At 45.4% G+C, this 27892-nt stretch overlaps 1 protein-coding gene across 3 annotated transcripts; it reads left to right on the forward strand.

Annotated features, from left to right (window-relative positions):
- MTHFR (methylenetetrahydrofolate reductase) lies at positions 1 to 27892 on the forward strand. 3 transcript variants are annotated; one of them, XM_044282083.1, is made up of 14 exons: positions 58 to 116; positions 5023 to 5116; positions 5912 to 5969; positions 10260 to 10498; positions 11350 to 11588; positions 12181 to 12291; positions 12371 to 12564; positions 12922 to 13172; positions 14045 to 14179; positions 14275 to 14455; positions 25053 to 25235; positions 25914 to 26015; positions 26097 to 26216; positions 26987 to 27892. In XM_044282083.1, exons 4-14 carry the CDS (start codon positions 10281 to 10283, stop codon positions 27182 to 27184), a joined length of 1932 nt encoding a protein of 643 aa, XP_044138018.1. In that variant the 5' UTR covers positions 58 to 116; positions 5023 to 5116; positions 5912 to 5969; positions 10260 to 10280; the 3' UTR covers positions 27185 to 27892. The 3 variants fall into 3 exon arrangements, with proteins under 3 accessions (XP_044138019.1, XP_044138018.1, XP_044138020.1); XM_044282085.1 differs by lacking the exon at positions 5023 to 5116 and having other exon boundaries at positions 69 to 116; XM_044282084.1 differs by lacking the exons at positions 5023 to 5116; positions 5912 to 5969 and having other exon boundaries at positions 1 to 116.

The raw sequence follows: 27892 nt of genomic DNA on the forward strand, positions 1-27892 counted from the left end.
GTCACGTGATGTGTGCAGCAGCTTGTGTCCTGATGACGTCACGAGAGGTTTAATGCGCTTTCCCGACGGCTCGGGAGGGAGTGTGGGTCGGCGGCGTGGAGACAGAAGCTAGGGAGGTGAGAACGGGAGCAGGGAAGGAGGGGGTTAATGCACTTAACGGGGGACGGCTCTCCGTGCAGCCTGTGTCCTATGTATCTGCACGTTCCCCTCTTACTGTGTCAAGGCTACGAGGGACTGGATCTTGGTCTGCAGTCCCTGCTGCACTACAAGTACCATCATGTCATACTGCATGTGACATCTGCAGCATGCTGGTGCTTGTAGTTCCACAGATTAGCTGCTTGGACATGAATGAATGACAATGGCATGTAGCTGCACTTTGGGGGGGTTCATTACATCAGTTCTGAGATTTTGGGGATCAGTCCCTCTGCTGGGGTCCTGCATCCCCCGCCCCCTCTTCTGTGCCATGCATGAGGACTTCTGGTGACCAGGGGCAGATCTTTCCTTATAGCCTATCTCTGCAGGCTCTGGCTTGTAATCACTGATGGAAATCACTGATCAAACACTGACGTGTGAGAGCGGTGATATGATTGTGTAAGGCCGTATGCACACGCTGTCCGCCGTCCTCCGATACCGACCGTGTGCGTCCTGCACGACCCCCCCACCCCATGTTAAAAATGCCTATTCTTGTTTTCAGAAAGGACGCGCTCTATCTTGTTTGCAGAACTGATTTACGGATACGGGCAGCGCACGGTTTTCTGTCTTCATTTTTTGTTGTGTGCAGGGGCCTAATGGAAGGCTCTGCCTATATTAGTGTCTCAAGTCCTCACTACCTCTGCTTGCGGTCATCAGATCAGTGGGTGCATGTGCAGATGTAGGGATTGTCACATACCCATGGCACCAGTTTTGCAGACTGTGTGGCTCGGTGTCACAGGTCGGCCTCTTCTGTATACCCTGGGTCTAGGCTGGTCTCGTCATGTGACCTTTAGTGGGGCACACAACTGCTTAAATGCCCATCTAGGGGCAGCACCAACCTCCCTGACTAACTCGGTCTTATGGATACCAGGGTTTCTAGTTACCTGCACGACCTTACATGAATCCTAAGATCATGTTGGCGGCTGTCCTCTCACGGCAGTATTGCACCACAGATTATCTGACCAATATCTGTCCAATCAGACCAATAGCTGGTGAGTATAACAAAAGATCTGAGTGTGTAAACGGCCATCTGACCAGTGGTTGGTGAGAAAACCAGTCTGTCGGTGTAATCCAGCCCTAACTCTTTGTCTTGGTGCCGTTTTTATACTGGGTATAAACAATTCTGTGACGGGAAAACTTGGCAGCTTTAGCCGGGCATGGCTGCCAGGCATCGTCCTGTTTACTAAAGCGCCTAAACCAAAAAATCCATAAAAACACATGATTTTGCAATGCCCAATTCTTAAAGGGGTTGTAAATCTAAATGTCGCATTTCTTGTGTTGCTGGCCATATGAAGGCGACTGACCTGGGATGCCTCCATCTTTACTTTATTTCAGTGCTGAGATCCTTGCACCTACATCTAGCCACTTGTGCATATATAAGCTGGGTAATTTAGGGTCAGTGACCCCTTAAAACAGGCTGAGACACCCTCATAGGACGCCAGGGTGCTCCGATAGTCGCGGTGCTGCTCTTCAGTACTTCTATTGTAGGAGTGCACCTGATTGGTATAGAATCAGGGCTCCTGTACACGGCCATATGTATTTTGTGGTCTGCAAAGCACAGATCCGCAAAAAATATGGATGACGTCTGTGTGATATCAGTGTTGCATTAGTTTTTTTAACAATGCCTATCCTTGTCCGCAAAACGGTGAATGTTCTATCTTTTTTGCACACAGTCATTTACATTTTTTGAGGACCCATTGAAGTTAGGCTACTTTCACACCTGCGTTCGATCGGATCCGTTCTGAACAGATCCGCTCATATTAATGCAGACGGAGGCTCCGTTCAGAACGGATCCGTCTGCATTATAACTTAGAAAAATTTTCTGTGTGAAAGTAGCCTGAGCGGATCCGTTCAGACTTTACATTGAAAGTCAATGGGGGACGGATCCGCTTGAAGATTGAGCCATATGGTGTCATCTTCAAGCGGATCCGTCCCCATCGACTTCCATTATAAGTCGGAACGGATCCGCACGGCCAGGCGGACACCCGAACGCTGCTTGCAGCGTTCAGGTGTCCGCTCACTGAGCGGAGCGGAGGCTGAGCGCTGGCAGACGGATGCATTCTCAGTGGATCCACCTCCACTGAGAATGCATTAGGGCCAGACGGCTGCGTTCAGGGCCGCTTGTGAGCCCCTTCAAACGGAGCTCACGAGCGGACACCTGAACGCAGGTGTGAAAGGAGCCTTAATGGCTCCACATACTGGCCGCAAAAAAAATAAAAAAGCATCCTTCTATACTTATTGGGGAGGGGGGTGGTCACAAAAAAAAAAAAAAAGTATCCCTTAAACTCTTAAAAATGGTCTTGCTTTGCAGCAAGAAGTCACATTAAAGTGTCTTCCTCTGTGGGTGGCAGGAAGGTGACAACTACAAGGAAAGGATCCCTGCCTTCTGCTATATATTTTATCCTGGTTTTTATAAATGAAACATGCAACTTTCTAGTATATTTCATTCACGTTTCAAGATCTCTGCTTTCTGTTAGCAAATGGGAACATTCTTCTTTTACAACCACAGGCTGGAAACGCGCAGGGAGAGATTTATCATGGCCCAGTAGCATGCGCTGGGCTATGATACCCCGGTGTGCTGCTGGATGCTGCGCCTAATGCTTCCTTTACACATGCGGCAGAGCAATCCAGATAGTGGCGCGTCCCTGCCGGACACCATAGGCTGTAATGTGTTGCAGCAGGGTTATCACTGCGTGCAGCAGTTTTTTTCCCGGGTACAGCTGGATTCCCGCCGATTCCCATTATAGTCAAAGGACTCCGGCAGTATCCGACTAGCCCAGATCCGGAGAACTCTGGCAGTGAATGGCAGTATCCGACTAGCCCAGATCCGGAGAACTCCAGCGGGCTGTTGCACTGCCACATTTATGAAACGAGCTGAATTTTATGACTAGGCGCAGCATCTATGGATTTCAATGTTCTTCTACACCAGAAAACTGGCATGTGGAACCCCTGGCCCCACTCTGGTTACGCCCCCTTTTCGAGAAAGTGGCAAGGCCGGCGGAGAAATGCACAAAAAATTTTACGTAGTTTGCGTCTTTTTAACGCCACAAATGAGGCGTATCCTAATGATAAATCTGGCCCATAGACTTATACTGCTCATAGCTGAGGGTTTGTTTCTGTTGAATCCAGTCTAGACTGATGTAATGAAGCAAACCATCAGGACTTGCAATAAATGTTCCCCTGCTGCTTACATGAGCCCAAGATCAACGTATAAAATAGCCGCAGGCGTGTACCCGCTGTGGGCACAGTCTGGACAGTGATTGTTTTAGGCTGTGTCTGACCACACCTGACTTGGCCCGCAGAACTGGTTGACTTTTCACCTAGTTCTCCAGTGATACTGATGATTATGCAATGATATGACGATATCGTAGTGGAATATACCAGCTGTAATTCCGTGCCGCCTGCTGTGTGACTACTGGTTATTGCCACCCTGCGGCTCTGTTCCCGGGTACCTGACCTGTAGGTACAGCTTGTTAGGCCGCTGGGTATTAACCACATTAGCAGCACAAGATCCTTAAATAAACCCCAGGGGGGATGCTGAGCTCCTCGTGGCTGCCTTGCGGATTCTTCAGCTGCTTGAAGTAGTAGTGTCAGGTCAGCAGGTAGGTTGTGGGCCCCACAGTGTCTTCGTTTACGGACCTATGCTACACTTTTGGGATGTTTGATGGTAGGTAGGTGCCTATACATGTGTTTATTTAAGGGCATGTTCACACCATGGGTTTTGAAATCGGCTGCATAAACCACTGCAGTATTTCTGACGTGGGTTTTGATTTTGAATGGTGCAGTTCCACTCACGGTTTAGCGCTATTGACTGGAGCTGAACCATGAGCAGGCTCCTGCCGCAGGACCACGGATGGACGTGTACGTTCATGGCGCAGTCCATAAAAATGCACGGGAAAAATCCTCAGCCGCATGAACTGCGGCGTGGCTTCCGATTGAAAACAGTGGAAGACTGTTTCGGCACAGTTTTTGGGCACCGGATCCACGTAGAAACCCACGCCCAAAAAACGGAATCTACCCTAAAGAGTGTTCACTTTGGTAACCCATTTCCATATGCACAGAACGGGCACATCTAGATACCTGTTATCATCCGTGGTCGCTGCTGAATGTTTCCTTTACCATATAGTCTATTATCACGTGTGAAGTAGTCACTGGACAAAGGTGAACCCTTTTTAAGGGAAAATGTTACATTAAAAGGGTATTCCTGTAGGTAAAAGTTATTCCCTATCCACAGGATAGGGGATAATTATCAGATCGGTGGGCATTCCATCTCCGGTACTCCCCTAGAAATCAATAGAGCGGTCGCATGCATGCAGGTGGCTGTATCAGTCTTTTTTACCTACCGGAATACCCCTTTATGTCCCATATACCTCATTAGGGCATATGATGTAATGGGGGGGGTCTGTTTCTCATGTCCCTCTTTTACGTAGAAAGTCTCTACAATTTTTAAGTGTTTTCCAGGACTTGCTTAGGATAGCTTATCAATATCAAATTGCCAGGGTCCGACTCGTGGCCACCCACCAGTCAGCTGTTGTCACTAGCTCCGGACTTTACCGCTCCATTCAAATAAATGGGAACAGCGCTGCAGTAACCAAGCCCGGCCACTATATGGTGTATGGAGCAGTGTAGTTCCTGGTGCCTGTCCCGGCGCTAAAAATGATATAAATAGCTGATCGCCAGGGATGTCTGTAGTCGGACCCCTATCGATCTGACATTGGATAGGTCATCGATAAGCAAGTCCTCAAAAACACCTTAAAGAGGTTGTCCAGTTTTCTGATATTGATGAATTATCCTCAGGACAACCCCTAAATTAAGATTGTTTCCCACCAGGCTACTCCCCTGTTATGCTGAACATGGACTGCCTGCTAAGAATGTTGGGTTTCCTCATTTCACTGGTGGCCGCTTTGGAGCTACTGATGCGGAGGTAGGGATCCACAAAACACGGATACTAGCTGTGTGAGTTCTGCATTTTGCAGATCAGCACGTCCCGCCCGCCGTTTGTTAGAAAAGCCTATTCTTGTCTGCTGAACGGACATGTTGTTTTTTGTGAGGCCATCAAACGGATGCAGACAGCACACGGTGTGCTATCCGCATCTTTTGCGGCCCCTTTGAAATTAATGGGTCAGCATCCGATCTGCACCAAAAATACGGTCGTGTGAATGGACCCTTAGGCTACTTTCACACTAGCGTTCGTCGGTCCGCTCGTGAGCTCCGTTTGAAGGGGCTCACGAGCGGACCCGAACGCAGCCGTCCAGCCCTGATGCAGTCTGAATGGAGCGGATCCGCTCAGACTGCATCAGTCTGGCGGCGTTCAGCCTCCGCTCCGCTCGCCTCCACACGGACAGGCGGACAGCTGAACGCTGCTTGCAGCGTTCGGGTGTCCGCCTGGCCGTGCGGAGGCGTGCAGATCCGTCCAGACTTACAATGTAAGTCAATGGGGACGGATCCGTTTGAAGATGCCACAATATGGCTCAATCTTCAGGCGGATCCGTCCCCCATTGACTTTACATTGAAAGTCTGGACGGATCCGTACGAGGCTATTTTCACACTTAGCTGTTATATGCTAAAATAATGCAGACGGATCCGTTCTGAACGGAGCCTCCGTCTGCATTATTATGATCGAACGCTAGTGTGAAAGTAGCCTTAGACTGTAACGAGCCATACAGACATAATCGTGATGCTTCCATTCACTGACATGGGACTTTTTTTTTAACTCTAGACTCACTAGAGCCGTTACACAGGATAATACCTCGACGCCGCGGTAGTGGGATTGTACGGTTAGTATATGTCCTTCGCTCGCACCCGTGTATCCTCAGGCAGCTTTGCCTTCCATTTATGGCTGGAGGAACCTGTGGCCCAGATACTGTATAAGTAACAGGTTACATAATGTTCGATTAACCCTTTCCCCCCTCCTCCACGTCTGCAAATACAGGAGCAGAGAAGTGCTTAGAAGTCCCTGGGGCCACACAGATAAGCAGTTTAAACATTTCAGGGCTGAGGCGTCAGAACATGAAGATCAGATATCACCGGGCGCTTTAAATAGCAGCCTCTTCCCTCTGCTCCATTTTGGGACTGGCAATTGTGAAAACCAAGGACGCATGTTCTATGGTGAGGTCGGGGTTACACTGCTCTAAGCAGTTGTGGTCCACATTTCCTATTAATTATTGTATTATTGTAGGCTCCCAAAAAATGGTGCAGACCCCTTTTAATTTGCTGTAAGGTACATGATGGTGGGTGCAGCCTGGTCGTTGGAAGGTGCCCAGGTCCCAGTTAGTTGGCCAAGCCCATGTAGTACTCAGATTGGGGCTCCATTTCTTATCACCCCTTTCATATTTGGGGGGCACAGCTGTTGTTTTTGCAGACATTTAATACATTTAGGGCATTTTCTCTCCTAGCAGCAGATTTCCATCATTCTGTATAACATGGCAGCTATTGTAGGTCTCGGTCACGCCATATCTGTCATATGGGCGAAACTTCCAACATATAGTCTATCGTGATGTTCCACTGGGGCATTAGACCCGTCCTGTGGGGGGGAGGGGGTCATAGGCTGAGCTATTGTAGGGGCTGGAGCAATGGATGAAGTGTGAACGTCAGGAAGCTGAATTCTGATTGGTTGCTAGAGCCAAGTTTGCATATCCGAGACCAAAGATGGTTCATTGTCCAGGTGTGGCTCCCTGGCTATGTCTGGTGAGTAGGTGGAGGTTCCCCTTTAATTGCTTGGGACACATCACCTGAGTCCTAGATTACCTGGTGTTATCACAGTGGAGCGGTATATCTGCAGATAACTGTCCTGGGTCGCTTCCTCTGAGGCCTCCAATGAAAGTTCCCATGTGTCACTAGTAACGTATGTATGAACCGCATGACCCTGGCAATGTGATGACTCTGCGGCTAAAGTCTAACACCACCAGTACAAGCCCAGGAGATAAACGATTGGAAAATTGTCCTTTCTCCTGCATCAGGAGATCAGTCCATCACAATGGCTAGTGCACGGCTCTCATAGGACCCGCAAGATGCAAGAAATAATCCCAAATTCTGGAGCCCAGGGTCTGATCGTCCTATCCTCCTCCATCTCTGCGCTGCTGGAATCTCGCATTCATATTTATTAGCTCTACAGGTTATAGTTTTCATTGCTTTTTATAAGGCCTCTTGCACACGACAGTATCTGTTTTTTGCGGTCTGGAAATTGGAGATACCTGCAGTGTGCATCCCGCATTTTCCCTTCCGCAAGCCCTGCAATACATTACACATTCCTATTGTCCACAATACCTACAAGTATAGAACATGCTCTGTTTTTTTTTTTTTTTTTCTTGTGGGGCTGCGGAATGGACATATACGGATGGGTCCCATTGAAACAAATGAGTCTGCATCCCATCCACATAAAATAAAATGCGGACCAGAACTACGGTCATGTGCATGAGGCCTAAGTGTACAGCATTTCCAGGTCCACGACTGAATATATTTTCTACTTAAAGAGGTTGTCCCCAGGATAGATCATCAATGTCAGACACCGGACACCCCTGCCGATCAGCTGTATAAAGAGAAGGCAGTGCTTGTACAAGCTCTGCTTTGTTTACCTGCTCGCTGCAGCAATTGCAGTGTTGAGCAGGTGTAATTAAAAGTATGGCCTCCCTATTCAATTTTTTAGGATGGCTCTGTAGTATTCACTTGAACAGACAGAGCCGTCCCATAGAAGTGAATGGGGACACCATACTTGTAATTACACCTGCACGCCACTGCAATTGCTGCGGCTCGTACAAGCACTGCCTTCTCTTTATACAGCTGATCTGATATTGATGACCTATCCTGAGGATAGGTCATCAATACTAAAAAGTGGACAACCCCTTAAGGCTACTTTCACACTTGCGTTCGGAGCGGATCCGTCTGGTGTTTGCACAGACGGATCCGCACCTATAATGCAAACGCTTAGATCCGTTCAGAACGGATCCGTTTGCATTACCATGAACAAAAACAAAATATATATACATATAATTTTATTTTTATTTTTTTTGTTCATGATAGTGCAAACGGATCCGTTTTGACTTTACATTGAAAGTCAATGGGGGACGGATCCGTTTGAAAATTGAGCCATATAGTGTCAAATTCAAACGGATCCGTCCCCATTGACTTACATTGTAAGTCTGGACGGATCCGTTTGCCTCCGTACGGCCAGGCGGACACCCGAACGCTGCAAGCAGCGTTCGGGTGTCCGCCTGCTGAGCGGAGGACAAACTGTGCCAGACTGATGCATTCTGAGCGGATCCGCATCCACTCAGAATGCATTAGGGCGGAACAGATGCGTTCAGGGCCGCTTGTGAGAGCCTTCAAACGGAACTCGCAAGCGGAGCCCCGAACGCAAGTGTGAAAGTAGCCTTAAAGGGGTTGTCCCGGTTCAGAGCTGAACCCAGACAAACCCATATTTTCACCCGGGCACCCCCTCTAATGTTGGCATCGGAGCATTTCATGCTGTGATGCTCTCCTTTGCCCTGCGCTGAATCACTTTTCAGGAGATCTGGTAACGTACCAGGCTCTCCCAGTTAGCCCGGTGACGTCACCAGCCTGAAAATGGCTAGGGCAGCGCTAAAGCCAGCCCATCACAGCCGGTGATGTCACCAGAAACACTGCTGGGCAGAAGCCTCTCCCTGGCAGTGTGTTGTTGTAAATAAAAAAAGCCCTTGCCCTGTTTTGATCCAGTGTATGGCAAGGGAGAGCATTGGAGTATGAAATGCCCTGATGCTCATATTAGGGGCGCTGCCTGGGTGAAATTCTTGGTATGTCCAGGTTCAGGTCTGAACCCGGACAACCCCTTTAAGAATCAGTAGATTGAGCATGCAAGGCAGAAATGCATGGTGACAACCCCTGGGGAGTCTATAAGGGGCCGCTCACATGGAACCTCTCAACAGCAGAATTTGGTGCAGATTCCGTGCCAGAAACTTCCAGACAGCAGTGCGGAAATCGGTTCTCATGGTTTCCAGTAGCAGCGCGCCATCTCCATGCCAAGAAAGGACATTGGTTGCAGTTGTAAACCACGACCTCTCATTGAAAACATTGGGAGATAGAAAGCATCCAGGCTTACCTGGGAACCTGGCATGGAATCGACACCAAATTCTTCTGGCTGAAGACACCATGTGAACAGCCCCTAATGGCGACTGTTAGGCCCCTTTCACACGGGCGAGTATTCCGCGCGGGTGCGATGCGTGAGTTGAACGCATTACACCCGCACTGAATCCTGACTCATTCATTTCTATGGGGCTGTGCACACGAGCGGTGATTTTCACGCATCACTTATGCGTTGCGTGAAAATCGCAGCATGTTCTATATTCTGCGTTTTTCACGTAACGCAGGCCCCATAGAAATGAATGGGGTTGCGTGAAAATCGCAAGCAAGTGCGGATGCGGTGCGATTTTCACGCATGGGTTCTAGGTGACAGTCTATTCACTGTATTATTTTCCCTTATAACATGGTTATAAGGGAAAATAATAGCATTCTGACTACAGAATGCAGAGTATAATAGTGCTGGAGGGGTTTAAAAAAAAAAAAAAAAAAAGTTAACTCACCTTATCCTCTTGATCGCGTAGTTCCCGGTCCCTTCTTTATTAGCTGTGGGCTAAAGGACCTGTGGTGATGTCAGATCACATGCTCCATCACCATGGTGATGGACCATGTGATTGGAGCATGTGATCTGACGTCACCACAGGTCATTTAGCCCACAGCTAGCAAAGAACAGACCAGGAACTACGCGATCAAGAGGATAAGGTGAGTTAACTTTTTTATTTATTTTTAACCCCTCCAGTACTATTATAACCATGTTATAAGGGAAAAATAATACAATCTTCAGAACATCAAGCCCGAACTTCTGTGAAGAAGTTCGGGTTTGGGTACCAAACACGCGCGATTTTTCTCACGCGAGTGCAAAACGCATTACAATGTTTTGCACTCGTGCGGAAAAATCGCGTATTTTCCCGCAACGCACCCGCCTCTTATCCGGGCAAAAAAACTGACGCCCGTGTGAAAGAGGCCTTAGTTATATTGTTCCTGGAAACAATAATTTTCTTTTTGTGATTCCCTAGGTCTGTTCTCTAGTGCTCACCATGGTGAAGGCAAACAGCTTTGATGGCAGCAGCACCAGCTGTAGCAGTGCAGATAACTCCAAGGATAGCTCCCGATGTTCCACTCCAGTCCTTGACGTAGAGCGGCATGAACGGCTGCGGGATAAAATGCATCGACGCATTGAAGCTGGAGACAAGTGGTTCTCACTGGAGTTCTTCCCACCACGAACAGCCAGTGGTGCTGTCAACCTCATCTCCAGGTCTGTGAGTGATTCCTGTACCGCCGGGGGAACCTCTGTGTATTTACAGTGTATTCATGGGAGGTGTACTTCCCGAGTGCCTCCTCATCCCTCTCAGCAGTGACTGACAGAAGGCCGCTGTGGACAACATATGCATACACGGAAGCATGTCCGCCACAGAGAGGGGGGCGGAGGAGGTGCTTTCATCAAGAATTCACTGTACCACTAAACCATGTATCTGCTTTATTCTCAATCACTCCTAGTAGCAAACAGGAACAATATTTGTGTGACATTTGGCTAATAGGAGAGCAGACATGTCCCCATGTTGTTCTGCTTTTACAGATACTCATGTCAGATCTTCTTAACGGAAATGTGTCATTAGAAAAAAACCTATTGTTTAAATCATGTTTTTATTTTTAACAAATTCCTGCAGTTTTTGCACTGGCCACTAAGCCTAATAAGAGGCTCCACTTCTTGGTTTGTACAGGTCACTTTACTGCAGTTATCATGCTTATCATTACAGGCAGGATTAAAATGACAGATATCTCCTCTGTGTACAGATAAGACAGGATCCTCCATCCACAGTAGATGAGTTTGAAAGCTTATCTATTCTTTGCTTGCACAGTGACCTCTGCACAGCTCAGAGCATGCCTAGGAGACTCTCTCATAGAAGTAAATTAGGTCTCCTCCTGACCATTGTCTATGGCCCATGGGGCTGCCTTGCTGTTAAGAACGGCTCGGGCAAGATGGCCGCCCCCATAATCATGTTCAGCAAATAGAATAAATTTGCAATCCGAAAATAAAATCAGATTATGAAGTCGGGGTTCATTGAGGTCATACAAGCTTTTATCTGATTACTTCTCTCATTGCAGATTTGATCGTATGGGTTCTGGGGGGCCCCTCTTCGTCGATGTGACTTGGCACCCTGCTGGCGACCCTGGCTCAGAGAAAGAAACCTCTTCAATGACCATTGCAAGTACAGCCGTAAATTTCTGTGGACTGGAGACCATTCTGCACATGACTTGTTGTACCCAAACCAAGGAGGAGATAACAAGACATCTTCATAAAGCAAAACACAATGGGCTGAAAAATATAATGGCCCTTCGAGGGGGTGTGTTAAACTACTACTTATGCTTACCCTGATGGGAATAGAACTACTATAATACTGCCTCCTGTGTACAAGAACATATCTTCTATAATACTGCTCCCTACGTACATGAATACAACTGCTATGATACTGCCTCTATGTAAAAGATGTAACTACTATTATACCCTTTGTGTACAAGAATATGACTACTATAAGGATGCCCCTATGTTTAAGAATATGACTATAATACTGCCCTCTATGTACAAGAATATGATGACTATAATACTGCCCTCTATGTACAAGAATATGATGACTATAATACTGCCCTCTATGTACAAGAATATAATGACTATAATACTGCCCTCTATGTACAAGAATATAATGACTATAATACTGCCCTCTATGTACAAGAATATAATGACTATAATACTGCCCTCTATGTACAAGAATATAATGACTGCAATACTGCCCCTATGTACAAGAAAATAATGACTATAATACTGCCCTCTATGTAAAAGACTATAACTACTAAAGTACTGCCCTCTATGTACAAGGGTATAATTGTAATATTGAACCATATGAACAAGAATTGTGAAGCTTTTCTGTTGTGTTCTAGATCCCATTGGTGAGGAGTGGGAGGAAGAAGCAGAAGGATTTAATTACGCCATCGATTTAGTGAAACACATCCGCCATGAATTTGACGACTACTTTGATATCTGTGTTGCTGGTAATTCTCTATTTCTTAGCTCTGATAAACAATGGCTTTCATGTATAGGAGTGAAAGTAACATGCCTCTGTCTATGCAGGTTATCCTAAAGGGCACCCCGAGGCTGAGAGCTATGAGGCCGATCTCAAACACTTGAAAGAGAAAGTGGATGCTGGAGCTGACTTCATCATCACTCAGCTCTTCTTCAGGTCTGAGAACTTCCTACAGTTCTTGAAGGATTGTAGAGCCATCGGTATCACATGTCCCATCCTGCCAGGAATATTTCCAATCCAGGTGAGTATATCTTATTTTTTTAAGGGTTGTGCTGCTTAAACATCTCATAGGCATGACCCATTTAGTGTTGGTGTCAGAAGGCATTGGCCATTTTGGATCTTTTTGGATTATCTCTTTTGGTCTCCAGTGTCAACCAGACATATTAGAACAGGCATCCTCAAACTGCGCCATCCAGCTGTTGTAAAACTACAACTCCCACAATGCCCTGCTGTAGGCTGATACCTGTGGGCTCTTCGGGCATGCTGGGAGTTGTAGTTTTGCAACAGCTGGAGGGCCGCAGCTTGAGGATGCCTGTATTAGAAAATGGCATTGATGCTTTTCTTCCCCCAAAAAACACATGTTGTCCTCTTCCCTCAGGGTTATGGTTCCTTACGACAGCTGGTTAAGCTTTCCAAACTTGAAGTACCGCAAGAAATCACGGATGTCATTGAGCCAATCAAAGACAACGATGCAGCAATTAGGAATTATGGTATTGACCTTGTTGTGTCCATGTGTCGGGAGCTGCTGGACAGCGGTCTGGTGCATGGGTTACATTTCTATACTCTCAACCGGGAAGTAGCCACCATAGATGTGCTCAGGCGGCTCGGCTTGTGGCAGGAGGATCCGAGGTGAGTGTCAGGAACATGATGAATGTCATATATGTACTATTTGTAGCAGAAAGAATGTTGTCGGTACAGCAGTGTCACATGAGTTTCATCATTGTTTACCTTCTAATGCTGTAGCTGTGAATTTTGTAGGATCTGCAGGGGGTTCTAGTCGTTCTATTCCTGTTGAATTTCTCAGCTCCACTGACTAGCCTGATGGCAATCTTGCAAGGTGAATATAATATTACATGGTCTCCTTTTTAATCACTGGGTGGCCATATAATTCCAAGTCCTCCAGAGTAGGATTCACTTTTTTATAGCAGCTGTCTACTATGGAGAATGGAGAGGTCCTGATGGACTGGCCCCATTCACCACTTTATGATATCCATACACTATTATAGGGCATATGGAAAGGGGTTGTCTAACACTGGAGGGTATCCCTGTGGTTATAGCACCGCATATTCCATATATGCATTGATAGAATGAGGTCTGTTGACCCCTGACTGCAACATTCTCTATACACTTCAATGGAGTATTGGTGTCACCTGTACTGGGCCCCTCCAACAAGGTCTATGAGAGTTATGAAAAGGTCTCTGCTCTCTCATCAGGTAACAGTTCCTGAGGTGGGATCCACACCTATTAGACATGCATAGTATATCCAGTGGATTTGCTACCCTCTTAAATTCAGTCAACCTCTGTAAAGCTGTCTTCAGTTTGCTTCATCTAGTGGCTGCCCTGTTCTACAGAAACATGAATTTACCAATTCTGCCTACATAGGAATTCTGAATTTGACCTGTCTGTCCTTAGACATGCTAACCGATATTTGTAGAGCATCTAGAACCATAAGAAAAGAGCTTTTCCCTTGTGGAGTAAGTTGCTGGTTTATTTCTTTTTAGACGACCTATGCCTTGGGCGGTAAGCGCTCACCCCAAAAGGAGAGAAGAAGACGTCCGTCCAATCTTCTGGGCCTCTCGACCCAAGAGTTACATTCACAGAACACAAGAGTGGGACGACTTCCCCAATGGACGTTGGTTTGTATCTTGACCAAAGAAAATGCAATTTCCTTCATCCTTCCATGTGAATAAAACTGAGAAACTTTTTTTTTTTTTTTTTTTTTTTTATATAGGGGAAACTCTTCCTCTCCAGCCTTCGGTGAGCTAACGGATTATTATCTCTTCTTCTTGAAGAGTAAATCACCCCGGGATCAGTTACTGAAGATGTGGGGAGAGGAGCTGAGCAGCGAGGAGAGTGTGTTTGAAGTCTTTACCTGTTACATAATGGGAAATCCTAACCCTAATGGCCACAAAGTAAGTTTAAAGCATATCTAACCTATCAATAAACTTTGCATTAATCAATAGTACAGAGTGTGTATATGAGGAATAACACTATTTCTGGACACTAATATGCCTTTTTTTTTTTTTTTTTTTTTGCCAATTCTCTTTTTTATTAAAATATATAATCAAACATATCACAAACATATGGTCATACACTAGTAACAGCAATATTACAAATGGTTATTACAATTGGAGAGTACATACTATCCGTGAGCTCTTTGCCAAGTGCTATTCTAGCCCTCCAGGTAAGTTTGAGGTTCGGAGGGGGGGGGTGTTTTTCTCAAAGATCCTCAGAACAGCTCATCTTAGTCGAGCAAGTGTATACCTTTTTAGGTGTGAGAGGTGAGTGGTGTGTAGAAGTGTTAGAACAGAAATGAGGAGGGGGGTGGGGGAAAGGATGTGTGTGGGAGGGGAGGAGGGGAAACCATTGGAGATATAATCTTGAAGGAGTGACCTTCTACTGTAGTTGGTGGCATATGATGGAAAAAAGGATGGTATAATCTGTGTTTAGGGATGGTAGTCATGGTGGTCAAGCGTGTCTAGAGCTTACTGGACATTAGTTCCAGGTACAAATATGGAGACCGGAGATCACTATAGAGATACATTTGTCATTGAGCCGAAACGTGTCTACGTCAATTGAGGGAGAAAGATAACTATTAATGAAATTTCCTATAAACTTTCCAAGGGCTCCAAATTTTCAGGAATGTCACACGTGAATGAGTTTCCCAGTGGGCTAGTTCCTCAAAGCGGTAGATCTGGTCTACTTTTTCAATCCAGGATGATGTAGTAGAGGCAGAGCTACTCCTCCATAAATATGGGATCAGTAGGCGGGCTGCTGTAATGAGCATGGCGGAGAGGTTATGTTTGGATGGAGTGATGGTCTTGTTTGGGCACCATAATATCAGTTTGGGGTCCAATGTGATGTTTGTGGAGCATATTTTGTTTATTATTGAGCTAATTTTTGCCCAGAAGGGTTTTATGGTTGGGCAGTGCCACCAAATATGAGAGAGGGAGCCCACTTCCAGCCCGCACCTCCAACAAAGATCAGAGTTAATCATGTGTAAATATTCTGGGGTTTTGTACCATCTAGTTAACAATTTGTATGAATTTTCTTGTATCTTAATACATCTATTTAAATCCATGTGCATTAGTAAGTATAAAAGCTTTTTCTGGGTCTGAGAGTTTGGTTGAGAGCTCCCTCTCCATGCCTCTAAGAAGTATAGTTTTGGTGGTACGGAAGATAGGAGTGACTTATATGTTAGGGATAGTGTGACTTATATGTTAGGGATAGTAACCGTCTAGGGAGCTGAGTTACAACCAGTAGTTTTTCAATCCAGGATGCCTCTCTGTGGGGGGGGGCAGGAGGTATGATGAGATGCCTGATGTCTCTCCGAAAGTCTAAAAGATGTAAGAATGGGTCTTTCTGTACCCTGGGGAGGGTGAGAATTTTTTTTCCCAGTCTAACCTGCCTTCCGGCAGAGAAACCTCACGAAACGTAAGATTAGTTGGGAGAGGCCATACACCAGAGGGCTCCGTCATATTGGAATGAATATAGGGCTGCAGTAGGTTCAGAGGTAGGTTAGGGTGAGGGAACCTAAGCTCCTGTGTCTTATAAATCTTTGACCACTTAGCCATCACGATCTTCAGTAAGAGTGGTGAGGATGAGTCATTATGAGTGGTTTTGGATCCCCCTCAGTGTTAGTCTCTCCCTGTTGGTTAGAAGATGTCTCTCCAACCGTGTGCAAAGGTTCGGTGGATGCGGGGAGAGTAAGGTTAAGCTTCTACTCAATTGCACCACTTTAGAATATAAATGGATGTCTGGAAGCCAAAATCCACCAAATCTTCTCTCCCTCGTCAGGAGGGAATACGAAATTCTGCGAGATTGCCAAATTTGGACAATGCTGCCGACATAAAATGCCAGCTAACCCGGTCAAAGGCTTCTTCAGCGTCAGTGCTGAGAAGTGCGAGAGGTTTATGAGATTCTTGTGCCCAGGTTATCAGACGTAGTAGTCGTATTGTGTTCTCTTTGCCCTTTCTGCCAGAGACAAAGCCAACCTGCTCCCTGTCAATTATGCTGGGTAGAATTGTTTGAAGGCGTTGTGCCAGTATCTTTGTCCACCATTTAACATCCGTGTTCAGTACGGAAATTGGGCTGTAACTGCTAGAATCTAATGGCTCTTTTTTATCTTTATATATCACTGTGATGTGAGCCTCTAACTCCTGGGGTACCTTTAAGAAGGTACTTGCAGAGAGTTGTAAAAAGGGGGATTATGGTATCCCTAAAAGTTTTATAGTATTGAATGGAGAAACCATCGGGTCCCTGGCTTTTCCCTGAAGGGATAGAGGTTAGTACATGGCGAACCTCTAGTTCTGTGATGGGTGCAAGTAATTGCTCAGATTGGGGGATGGAGATGAGTGGTAAATCAAGAGAGGAAAGAAATACTTTAGTGGCCCCTGGGATGGTGGTTGGAGATGGGTGAACAGAAGGAGGTAAGTTATATAGCTCAGTGTAGAAGGTGCAAAAGGCTGTTGAAATTTCTGAGGTGGTTTTGTGCAATAAACCCTTCATGTCCTTGATGGAATATATAAAGGAGTCAGATTGCTGTCATTTAAGTAGAGCCAACATTAATTTGTTACCCCTGTCCCCATGCGCATATGCTTTAAATTTGGAGCGAAGGAGGGTCTTGGCCGAGGTGCTTCAGCTCTGTGCGTTGCTTCAGAAGCTCTTGTGCTATAGTTTTGGCTTTGGATTGTTTATGTGTGATTTCTAGTTTGGAAATCTGGGACAGCAGAGTGTCCAAAGCCATTAAGCGTTTCTTTAATATTAGGGATTCTAGGGCAATAAGCTCACCCCTGACTACCGTTTTGTGCGCTTCCCACACTATGGAAGGCAAAGTCTGTGTCACGGACGGTGTACAGGAAACAAGACAAAGCAACATGCATATATGACTGAGTGGATCCAAAGCTAAGGAACCAAAAGGGAGACCCCTGCACAAGACCTGAGACTTTCCCTGGCTGCTCAGCCTATGCAACGATCCCAGAGGTGGAAGGTTGCATAGCCACGTACCTCGACTATATAACCCCTGAACACCCTACAATAGTGAGGGGACACGACCACCGGCTCCCTACACCAGACACGGAGGGAGTCAGGGTCACCTGGGATCCAGCAAACGGAAAATAACAGATAAATGTTCAGCACTTACTTTTGTAGCAGACTGGAAAACAAGATCAGCATGCACACACACTCCAGGAAGAAGTATAAGCCACCCAGTAATGCATTATGGGGTGGAATTTAAAGGGATGCAATCAGTCCAACTCCATGACAGCTGAGAGAGGCTAACGAGATGAGGAACTGAACAGCACAACAAAGAGAACTCAAGGAGGAGGTTCTGAAAGGCCTCTGTCAGAGCTTCTCAGCTGTCTGGTTGTGACAGTCTGGTCGGCATTGTTAAATTTGAAGTATTCTTCCAAGGAGGTTTTAAGCTTTGATATATTTGAGGGGTCTGCAATCAGCGTGTCGTTTAAGCACCAATTCCATTCTCTCTGGGGCAGTTCCTTTAAGAAAATATGGAGAAAGATCGGGGCATCATCCGAAAGAGTGATATTGCCAATGCTGGCTATCGTGACAAGTGAGATATGGGCAGTGCATAAGAAAAGACAGTCTAGTCTGTGGTATGAAGACCTCACATGAGAGTAAAATGTGTAGTTGTGATATGAAGGATTGAGTGTTCACCAAACATCTGTTCCTCCCAGGTGTTTCAAAGCTCCCCGTAATCGACCTAGGAGTTTATGGGAGTTACATGTGCACTTAGTAATCTAGTTCTGGCTCTAGTGGGACGTTAAAATCGCCTCCCAAAATAACCACACCCTTCTTCAATGAAGTAGTTTGAGAGTCTGAACGAGCCACTGTACTTGACCCTTATCAGGGGCATATAAATTCGCCAGTGTGACCCGTAAACGCAATTGAGCCCCTGACAAATAGATAACGACCGCCAGGGTCAGTAATGGTGGCAGAATGCTTGAATGGAAGTTGTTTATGGATGGCAATGCTGACACCCCTGCTCGCTGATGTACAGTCAGGTCCATAAATATTGGGACATCGACACAATTCTAACATTTTTCTCTATACACCACCCCAATGGATTTGAAATGAAACAAACAAGATGTGCTTTAACTGCAGACTGTCAGCTTTAATTTGAGGTATTTACATCGAAATCAGGTGAACGGTGTAGGAATTGCAACAGTTTGCATACTTGTTGAAGGACCAAAAGTAATGGGACAAGTGGCTTCTCGGCTGTTCCATGGCCAGGTGTGTGTTATTCCCTCATTATCCGAATTACAATGAGCAGATAAAAGGTCCACAGTTCATTTCATGTGTGCTATTTGCATTTGGAATCTGTGGATCTCATCTTGAGAGTTGATAGCAAAAGAGCTGTCACTATCAGTGAAGCAAGCCATCATTAGGCTGAAAAAACAAAACAAACCCATCAGAGAGATGGCAAAAACATTAGGCGTGGCCAAAACAACTGTTTGGAACATCCTTAAAAAGAAGGAACGCACCGGTGAGCTCAGCAACACCAAAGGACCTGGAAGACTACGGAAAACAACTGTGGTGGATGACCGAAGAATTCTTTCCCTGGTGAAGAAAACACCCTTCACAACAGTTGGCCAGATCAAGAACACTCTCCAGGAGGTAGATGTATGTGTGTCAAAGTCAACAATCAAGAGAAGACTTCACCAGAGTGAATACAGAGGGTTCACCACAAGATTTTAACAATTGGTGAGCCTCAAAAACAGGAAGGCCAGATTAGAGTTTGCCAAACGACATCTAAAAAAGCCTTCACAGTTCTGGAATAACATCCTATGGACAGATGAAACCAAGATCAACTTGTACCAGAGTCATTGGAAGAGAAGAGTATGGAGAAGGAAAGGAACTGCTCATGATCCTAAGCATACCACCTCATCAGTGAAGCATGGTGGTGGTGGTGGTGTCATGGCGTGGGCATGTATGGCTGCCAATGGACCTGGTTCTCATGTAATTATTGATGATGTGACTGCTGACAAAAGCAGCAGGATGAATTCTGAAGTGTTTCGGGCAATATTATCTTCTCATATTCAGCCAAATGCTTCAGAACTCATTGGACGGCGCTTCACAGTGCAGCTGGACAATAACCCAAAGCATACTGCAAAAGCAACCAAAGAGTTTTTTTAAGGGAAAGAAGTGGAATGTTATGCAATGGCCAAGTCAATCACCTGACCTGAATCCGATTGAGCATGCATTTCACTTGCTGAAGACAAAACTGAAGCGAAAATGCCCCAAGAACAAGCAGGAACTGAGGACAGTGGCAGTAGAAGCCTGGCAGAGCATCACCAGGGATGAAACAGTGTCTGGTGATGTCTATGCTTTCCAGACTTCAGGCTGTAACTGACTGCAAAGGATTTGCAACCATGTATTAAAAAGTGAAAGTTTTGATTTATGATTATTATTCTGTCCCATTACTTTTGGCCCCTTAACAAGTGGGAGGCACATATGCAAACTGTTGTAATTCCTACACCGTTCACCTGATTTGGGTGTAAATACCCTCAAATTAAAGCTGACAGTCTGCAGTTAAAGCACATCTTGTTAGTTTCATTTCAAATCTATTGTGGTGGTGTATAGAGCCAAAAACTTTAGAATTGTGTCAATGTCCCAATATTTATGGACCTGACTGTATATGTTCTGATTCAACCATTGGTAGAATCGTCTGGGAGGTAATTTAGGGATCCAACCTGTTTTTTAAAATGAGATTCTTGGAAGAAAACGATGAAGACTTTGTCTTTGTGGAGAAGTGATAAAACCTGGGATCTTTTCCGTGGCTCGTTCAGACCCCGTGCGTTGAGAGATGATGATACAACAGTTACCATGATATCAGCATCGGGTACAATAGCATAGTAAATGAAATCTCCAAGGGATAGGGGTCAGTAGTGGGAGGTGGAGAAGAAAAGTGCAGATGAGAAAGGGAGAGAATGTTACATAACATAATAATGGTGGCTATCAGCCACATAACTGGGGAAGGTAAATGCTTTATTAAGCATCTGAGAACGTGCAGAATTCCCACATGTAAAACGCACATGGAAGGATGCTCAGGTGGGGTTGTCCTGTAGAGCATCTAATAGTCTCTTATAGACGAACAGGATAAAGGTGGGACCAGAACAGGTGGAATACTGGCTATACCCCCGCAGGTCACATAAAGCTATATAAAGCACTGTTATAACAATTAGAAAATAATGCGTCCTGTAATCCCCCAATAACGGTATTAGAAAAGGATGTGGCAGAGTCAGTGAGGGAGCTCCCAATATTTAAATTAATGCGAACTGTATGGACTAAGTCTAGGGAAGTTTTAAATGTGGCAGGATTACTCGACCTGTCGCCGATTTTGGAATAATCCCAAACTGAAGTAGTTGTCTCAGTTGTCAGGTTTTAAAGGATGGGAGCGTAAGGGGTTGTGGAATGTGGGTCAATTGTACTCCCAGGGAGTTTTAAAGCAATTTGAACAATTGTGTATAGAGTTTGGGTTGAATTCCAGACCATTTTACAAATACCTACAGCTTAGACATGCCTTAAGCTCACAAGCAAAAATTGGACCGATGGTCCTCACCTCCTATCAGGTGTTGTCCAATCTGATGGTGGTGGGGTCCTCCAAAGGAGGGATCTCTAGAGCCTACGGGAAGATGCAGGAAAGGAATCTGGAAAAATATCCACTACTAATCAAGAGCAAGTGGGAAAAAGATGTGGGCCCAATTTCGGATGATCAGTGGGTGGAGGTGTTGGCGTTAACTCCAACCCTGTCTTTGAGTGAGGCGGCTAGATTATCCCAGATTTTTCTTTTGCATAGAGTATACAGGTCGCCACTCTTTTTGAAGATGATAGGGTGTCGCCCTGACTTGTCGTGTCCGAAATGCAGGACTGATGAAGATGGGCTGTTCCACATGATTTGGCAATGCAACACTCTCTACATAGGTACTGGTCTAAGATAATAAAACTGATTAACAAAATATACTGCGCTACATATACACTAGATGCAAGAATGTGCATACTCGGATTGTTTGATTCTGAGTCTTTGCAACCTCCCATTAAGACAGGTATCAACAGAATCCTGTATCAAGCTCGGAAAACCGTCGCGGCTAAATGGATTCAGTCGTCTCCTCCTAGCTTTGCAGAATTTGTGGCTAGAATGAATGTGGTTATAAGGCTGGAGAGGGGAACGTATTTGAAGAGAAACTGTCTGTCGAAATTCGACAACATATGGGGACCATGGATAGACAAATCTGGGGTGTGCAGTCAATGGCTGTCCTTGCACTGTAGTAGCTGGATTGTTCCAGGTCGTTCTTAAAGCAGGGGTGGTGCTTATGTGCTTGCAACTAATAATATATGAATATCAGTCAAAGAAAGGTATACCGGGAGTGTGCCGATGCTATTGAACCATTGTTACCATTTTGGCTAGTCTGTCTATGGGCTTGGTATTGCGGGTCTGCCGGCGTCTCCATTGTCTCCGCTGTTGAATTCATTATTGTGCTCTGTGTAATTGCACATATTCTAATGTATCTGACTTATGTTAGATTTGCTGCTCTTCTCCCACAATGTTGGGGTTATGGGGGATTTAGTTATTGAATACATTTGTATTTACTTTTACTTCAATAAAAATTATCTGATTTATAAAAAAGAATGTGTCTATCTGAATGTCACATCAGCGATTGGCGCCCTTGTGAATCGTCACAGTGCTTCGGTAGCTCACGGGCGGCTGCACGGTACCTTTTGGTATGCGAACTGCGTACAGGAAGACCGGAAAGTTCCCCTGAGGTTGTTCCAGGTGGAAATAGCAGTGTCCCGGCAAGCTACTGGTGCCGCCTTTCACTATGTGCATATGGAAGCATCTTGAGGTAAAGTGGGAAGGTCTAACGATAGGAGCCACGCGGCTCTCATATAGAAGTGGATGTTCAATCCAGAGAGTTGCAGCACAAGAGAGAAAGTTAACAATGGCTCGTCAAAAAAGACTTACCCAGGTCAGGATCCTGGATATGCTATCCCTTTTGGTTTTATGCATCTTCCCTGCCGACACCAGTTTCCAAGGATCTGGTTGAGGTGGGCTTGGCAGCGAATCGCCCTAGTCTGCGGGCATCCAAGATGGAATTTCTATGGGAGTAATTCCCAGAGTGTCCCAGGCTGCTTTAAGGTCCTGCGGCGATCTGATAGTTATTTGCTTGCTGTTCTTAGTAATTGCCAGGCCAAACGGGTAGAGCCAGCTGAACGGTTGCGCCGATGCTTTCAGCGCTTCTAGAAGGGGTCTAAGTATTCGGCGCTTGACCAGGGTGGAGGGCGCCAGGTCTTTAAACATTAAGATGTCAGCCTCCTCATATTTGAGTGGGTTGGATTCTCTGCAGCTTTTCAGGATGTCTTCAGTATCGACACAGCTCAGCGTATCCTCATGTTGCGTCGCGGCTGAGATTTTCTTGGTCCTCTAATTTGACCAAAGCTTCATTCAGTAGGGCCTTATGTGCAGACAGCGCATCGCTGGTCTTTTCACCATAGGACAATAAGGCGTCTTGGGTATTTCCCAGTGCTACTACTCTATGGCCTATATGGCGGAGGTTTACGCTACCTGTATCAGAGAGCTCTTCATCATCTGAGTCATGTGTAGAGCTCGGCGCCATCATAGTCCCGCTAGGCGTAGCGGGTCTGGGATTCTTTTGCAGAAATGTATCCATGTCCGGCTGTTTAGAGCGAACAGGAGTTGCCTCAGCGATGTCCCTTTTGCTTTTCTTTGCCGACCTTTCCCATAGCAGCACAGATGGCAGGCTTAATTAGGGGTTATATAGCCAGTTCTCTCGAGGAGCTCAGACTTGAGCGGCTATGCAGCAGCGCGGTCAAACTCCGCCCCCACTAATATGACTTGTATCTTGCATTTTTTTAGCAGTTTATCTCGGTACATGCTGAATGTCTAATTTGCAGATCTCTCAGAAATTGTGGGTGGAGACTAGCTGCCATCCACTGCACATAAAAAGTAGGGGAGAAGCTGCTTCCTAACCTTTTCTTACTCACTCAGAATTATGCCCCAGGATCACGAAGGACATTAGAGAGGTACTGACCTGTATTGTTGTGAATTTAATATATATATATATATATATATATATATATATATATATATATATATATATATATATATATATATATATAATTTATTAGGGCCAGATTTATCATTAGGGTACTTTCACATTTGCGTTTTTCTTTTCCGGCATAGAGTTCCGTCACAGGGGCTCTGTACCGGAAAAGAACTGATCAGTTTTATCCCCATGCATTCTGAATGGAGAGTAATCCATTCAGTTTGCATCAGGATGTCTTCAGTTCAGTCGTTTTGACTGATCAGGCAAAAGAGAAAACCGCAGCATGCTACGGTTTTCTCTCCGGCCAAAAAAACTGAATACATGCCTGAACGCCGGATCCGGCATTTTTTCCCATAGGAATGTATTAGCGCCGGATCCGTCGTTCCGGCATGCGCAGATCGCCTAAAATATGAAAAAATGTACAAGACGGATCCGTCTGTCCGCATGACAAGCGGAGAGACGGATCCGTCCTTGCAATGCATTTGTGAGACTGATCTGGATCCGTCTCACAAATGCTTTCAGTCAGCGGCGGATCCGGCGGCCAGTTCTGACGACGGAACTGCCCGCCGGATCCGGCGGCCAGTTCTGACGACGGAACTGCCCGCCGGATCACACTGCCGCAAGTGTGAAAATAGCCTAACTCTGACAGCTCACTCCACTTTCACATATGGCTAAGGTCAGTTTTATCCAAGTCAGATTTATGATCGGCCCTTTAAGACTGTAATAAATGTGGTTTGATGGTAGCAGTTTATCCGTCAGTAAGCAGCTTTACAAAAGTCGCACATCTTTACGAAAAAGTTGCATGTTCTATTTAAAAAGTCTCATAAGATAAGCATGGTCCTCACTGGAGTGAAATTGCAAATTTTTTTTTTTGCGACTTTCTAAATAGTCGAAATAGTAAATGTGTCTATAGATTCATTTACATAAAAAAACACGCCCACTTTTAGAAAATTGGCGAGCATAATGCAAAGCAGAAAAAAGTCACATTTTTGCGCAGTTTTAGCGATTGCGCAAATTTTTGCGACTTTTTCACTCCATTATTCTGACTTGAGCTAATGATTAAATCTGGCCCTTAGTATCTCTGAGTACCATCTCACTCATGCTGCTGCTCACTCACCCCCCCCCCCCCCTTCTCCATAGACTTGTATTGACATGCATGATATGATCCTCCTGTAGAGCTGCTCCATTTTGAGATGCGAAAAGCGATTAGCAAATTTGGGAGGGGGGGGGGGGGGGTGAACGGCTTATGACATTAGAGCTATGCATTTCTCACTGTTAAAACATATTAGTTTTACTTTCTCGTGGTCGCTTGTACTATTGATTTATGTAAAGTTGTGTGTAAGTAACACAACTTTGGAGGATATGCCAGTCTTCCTTTTATGTTTTGTGAGTGCTGAAGGCATCTAATGCTACCTTGTATACTTTCCAGGTTACTTGCCTTCCTTGGAACGATGACCCCCTTGCTCAAGAAACCGGTTTGCTAAAAGACCAACTGGAGAGAGTTAATAAAAGGGGGGTTCTGACCATTAACTCCCAGCCTAATGTGAATGGGAAACCCTCAACAGACCCCATAGTGGGATGGGGGCCAAGCCGAGGCTACGTCTTTCAGAAGGTAGGCAGCTGTGGTAGAATCTTAAAGCTGAGGAGACCTGACCACTGATTACTTGAATGTTGCTTTTAGAGGCTGGAAGATTTCAGTGCAAGCAGCTGTAAAGATAGTGATATTTTTGCCTTATAAGATTAGAAAAACATGGCTTCCTTCCAAAAATTGAGCCACATCAGTCCATGGGTTGTTTGGCATTGCAGCTCTGTTTCATCGAGCTGGCAATGAGTTTAAAGGGGTTTTCCGATATTTTCTTAATGATGACCTATCCTCAAGGTAGGTCATCAGTATCTGATCGGTGGGGGTCCAACAGCTGGGACCCACGCCGATCTGCTCTTTGAGAAGGCAGCGGCGCTCGTGTGAGTGCCATGGCCTTCTCTCAGCTTTTCGTAGGCAGAGTGACGACCCATTCATTTGTCACCTAGCCTTTTGAGCAGCTCAGCCCCATTCAAGTAAAAGCAGACTGTGATTACTACTCCATGTAGGAGCTATTTGTATATGTTCAGGTCAAAATCCAACCCATTCTAAATCCCATTGGGTGGACCTTCACAAGCGGATGTCTTGTCATCTGCTGGGCCCTGGGTGGGTCCAGGCTGTATTATAGATCTTGGCAGAGCTGTAGGATGATAATTGGATAAGACTAAGTAAGTTGTGTATATTTGATGACCTATGGCTTTATCTGCACAGGCGTACCTGGAGTTTTTCACCTCCAGTGAGATGGTGACGGCTCTCATCAAAGTGCTGAAAAGATACGAACCTCGTGTCAACTACCATATAGTGAATGTACAGGTATGGATTTGTGTGTGATTCTAATTCTAATGGTGTCCAGACGAATCGGCAAAAAGGCTACGTATTCTTATGTCCCTGCAGGGGGAAAACATCACAAACTCCACGGACATGCAGCCAAACGCCGTGACCTGGGGCATTTTTCCCGGCCGTGAGATCATACAGCCAACAGTGGTGGATCCAGTCAGCTTTATGTACTGGAAGGTAAGCTGGGTGGGAGTGTGTTAAGAAAAGAAGTCTAACTAAATCCCCCAGCATTCCCAGCCTCTTAGGTGTTTGCTTTGCTAATTTAAATTTGCAGAAGAGTCATCTGATGTACGGGAAATCACTTGTGTTACAGGATCTAAGCTGGCGTGTCTGTTAGCAAGTTTGCTGCTGGCTTATAGTAACAACCAGCAGAATAGTGAGTGCAGCTCTGAAGTATATTACAGGATGTAATTCTGAGTCAGTACAGGATAAGCATTGTATGTACACAGTGACTTCACCAGCAGAACAGTAAGTTCAGCTCTGGAGTACAATATAGGATGTAACTCAGGGATCAGTACAGGATATGTAATGTGTATATACACAGTGGCTGCACCAGCAGAATAGTGAGTGCAGCTCTGGAGTATAATACAGGCTGTAACAGATGATCAGTACAGGATAAGTAATGTATGTACACAGTGACTGCACCAGCAGAATAGTGAGTGCAGCTCTGGAGTAGAATATAGGATGTAACTCAGGATCAGTACAGGATAAGTAATGTAATGTCTGTACATAGTGACTCCACCAGCAGAATAGCGAGTTCAGCTCTGGAGTATAATACAGGATGTAACAGATGATCAGTACAGGATAAGTAATGTATGTACACAGTGACTCCAGACTCCACCAGCAGAATAGCGAGTTCAGCTCTGGAGTATAATACAGCATGTAACTGATGATCAGTACAGGATAAGGATTTACAAAATTACTTTTTTTTTTTTTTTCGCCCGCAGGATGAAGCTTTTGCCCTATGGATTGAGCAGTGGGCCAAACTGTATGAAGAGGAGTCTCCATCACGCATGATCATCCAGTACATTCATGATAACTACTTCTTGGTGAATTTGGTGGACAATGACTTCCCACTGGAGAACTGCTTGTGGCAGGTGATTGAGGACACGTTCCAAGAACTTGATAATCCCAATGAGCAGTGACTGTAAGGCCATCGACACCGCACTTGCTACCTCTTTAAGTATGGAACAGTATGGGTCCTCCCCCACGTCCTTCTGGATCATGGTCTGATAGATGGCTGTGCAGTAATCTCCACACCCCTCTACAGGAATTGCCCCTGTACGTCCTATGGGTGCAGGTGACCTGGATGAATGGGTATATTAATAGGAGCTGAGGCTCTGTGCATACGGTTTATATGAACCGCTACGGTCTCCAGATTAAGACTCTCTTATATTTTTTTAGCAGCTTTCCAGAAGACTTTATACTTATTTATATTCTCAGCCTCGTCTGCGGTATAGCAAAGTTGTAGAATACACCCAATGCCATGCCTGAACCCAAAGGAACGGGGAGTTGGCAGTGGTCTGTGGGTGTCTGAGGAATAGTCCGTCCTGTGCGTGAAGTCTTTATACTGTGGAAGGCACCAGATGATCCCCTGTCTGTTGTTATATAAGCTCATTTTCTTACAGGAAAGTTATCAGAAATCAGTTTTTAAGCTCTTGTATTAAATGACCTGCTATATTTTCTTATTGCGTTACAAGGAGGACTCCGGCAATGAATTTAGATGATGGATAGGCGCTTGTTTTACTCATGTGACTTTATTTCGCCCTGCAATAATCACGATTATCATTTCTCTCCTAGCCACAGAATATGCAATAAATATTGGATCAGTGCGGGTCTGACCGGCGATTACT

Source organism: Bufo gargarizans, chromosome 2, assembly GCF_014858855.1.
Source record: "Bufo gargarizans isolate SCDJY-AF-19 chromosome 2, ASM1485885v1, whole genome shotgun sequence".
NCBI classification, from domain to species: Eukaryota; Metazoa; Chordata; class Amphibia; order Anura; family Bufonidae; genus Bufo; species Bufo gargarizans.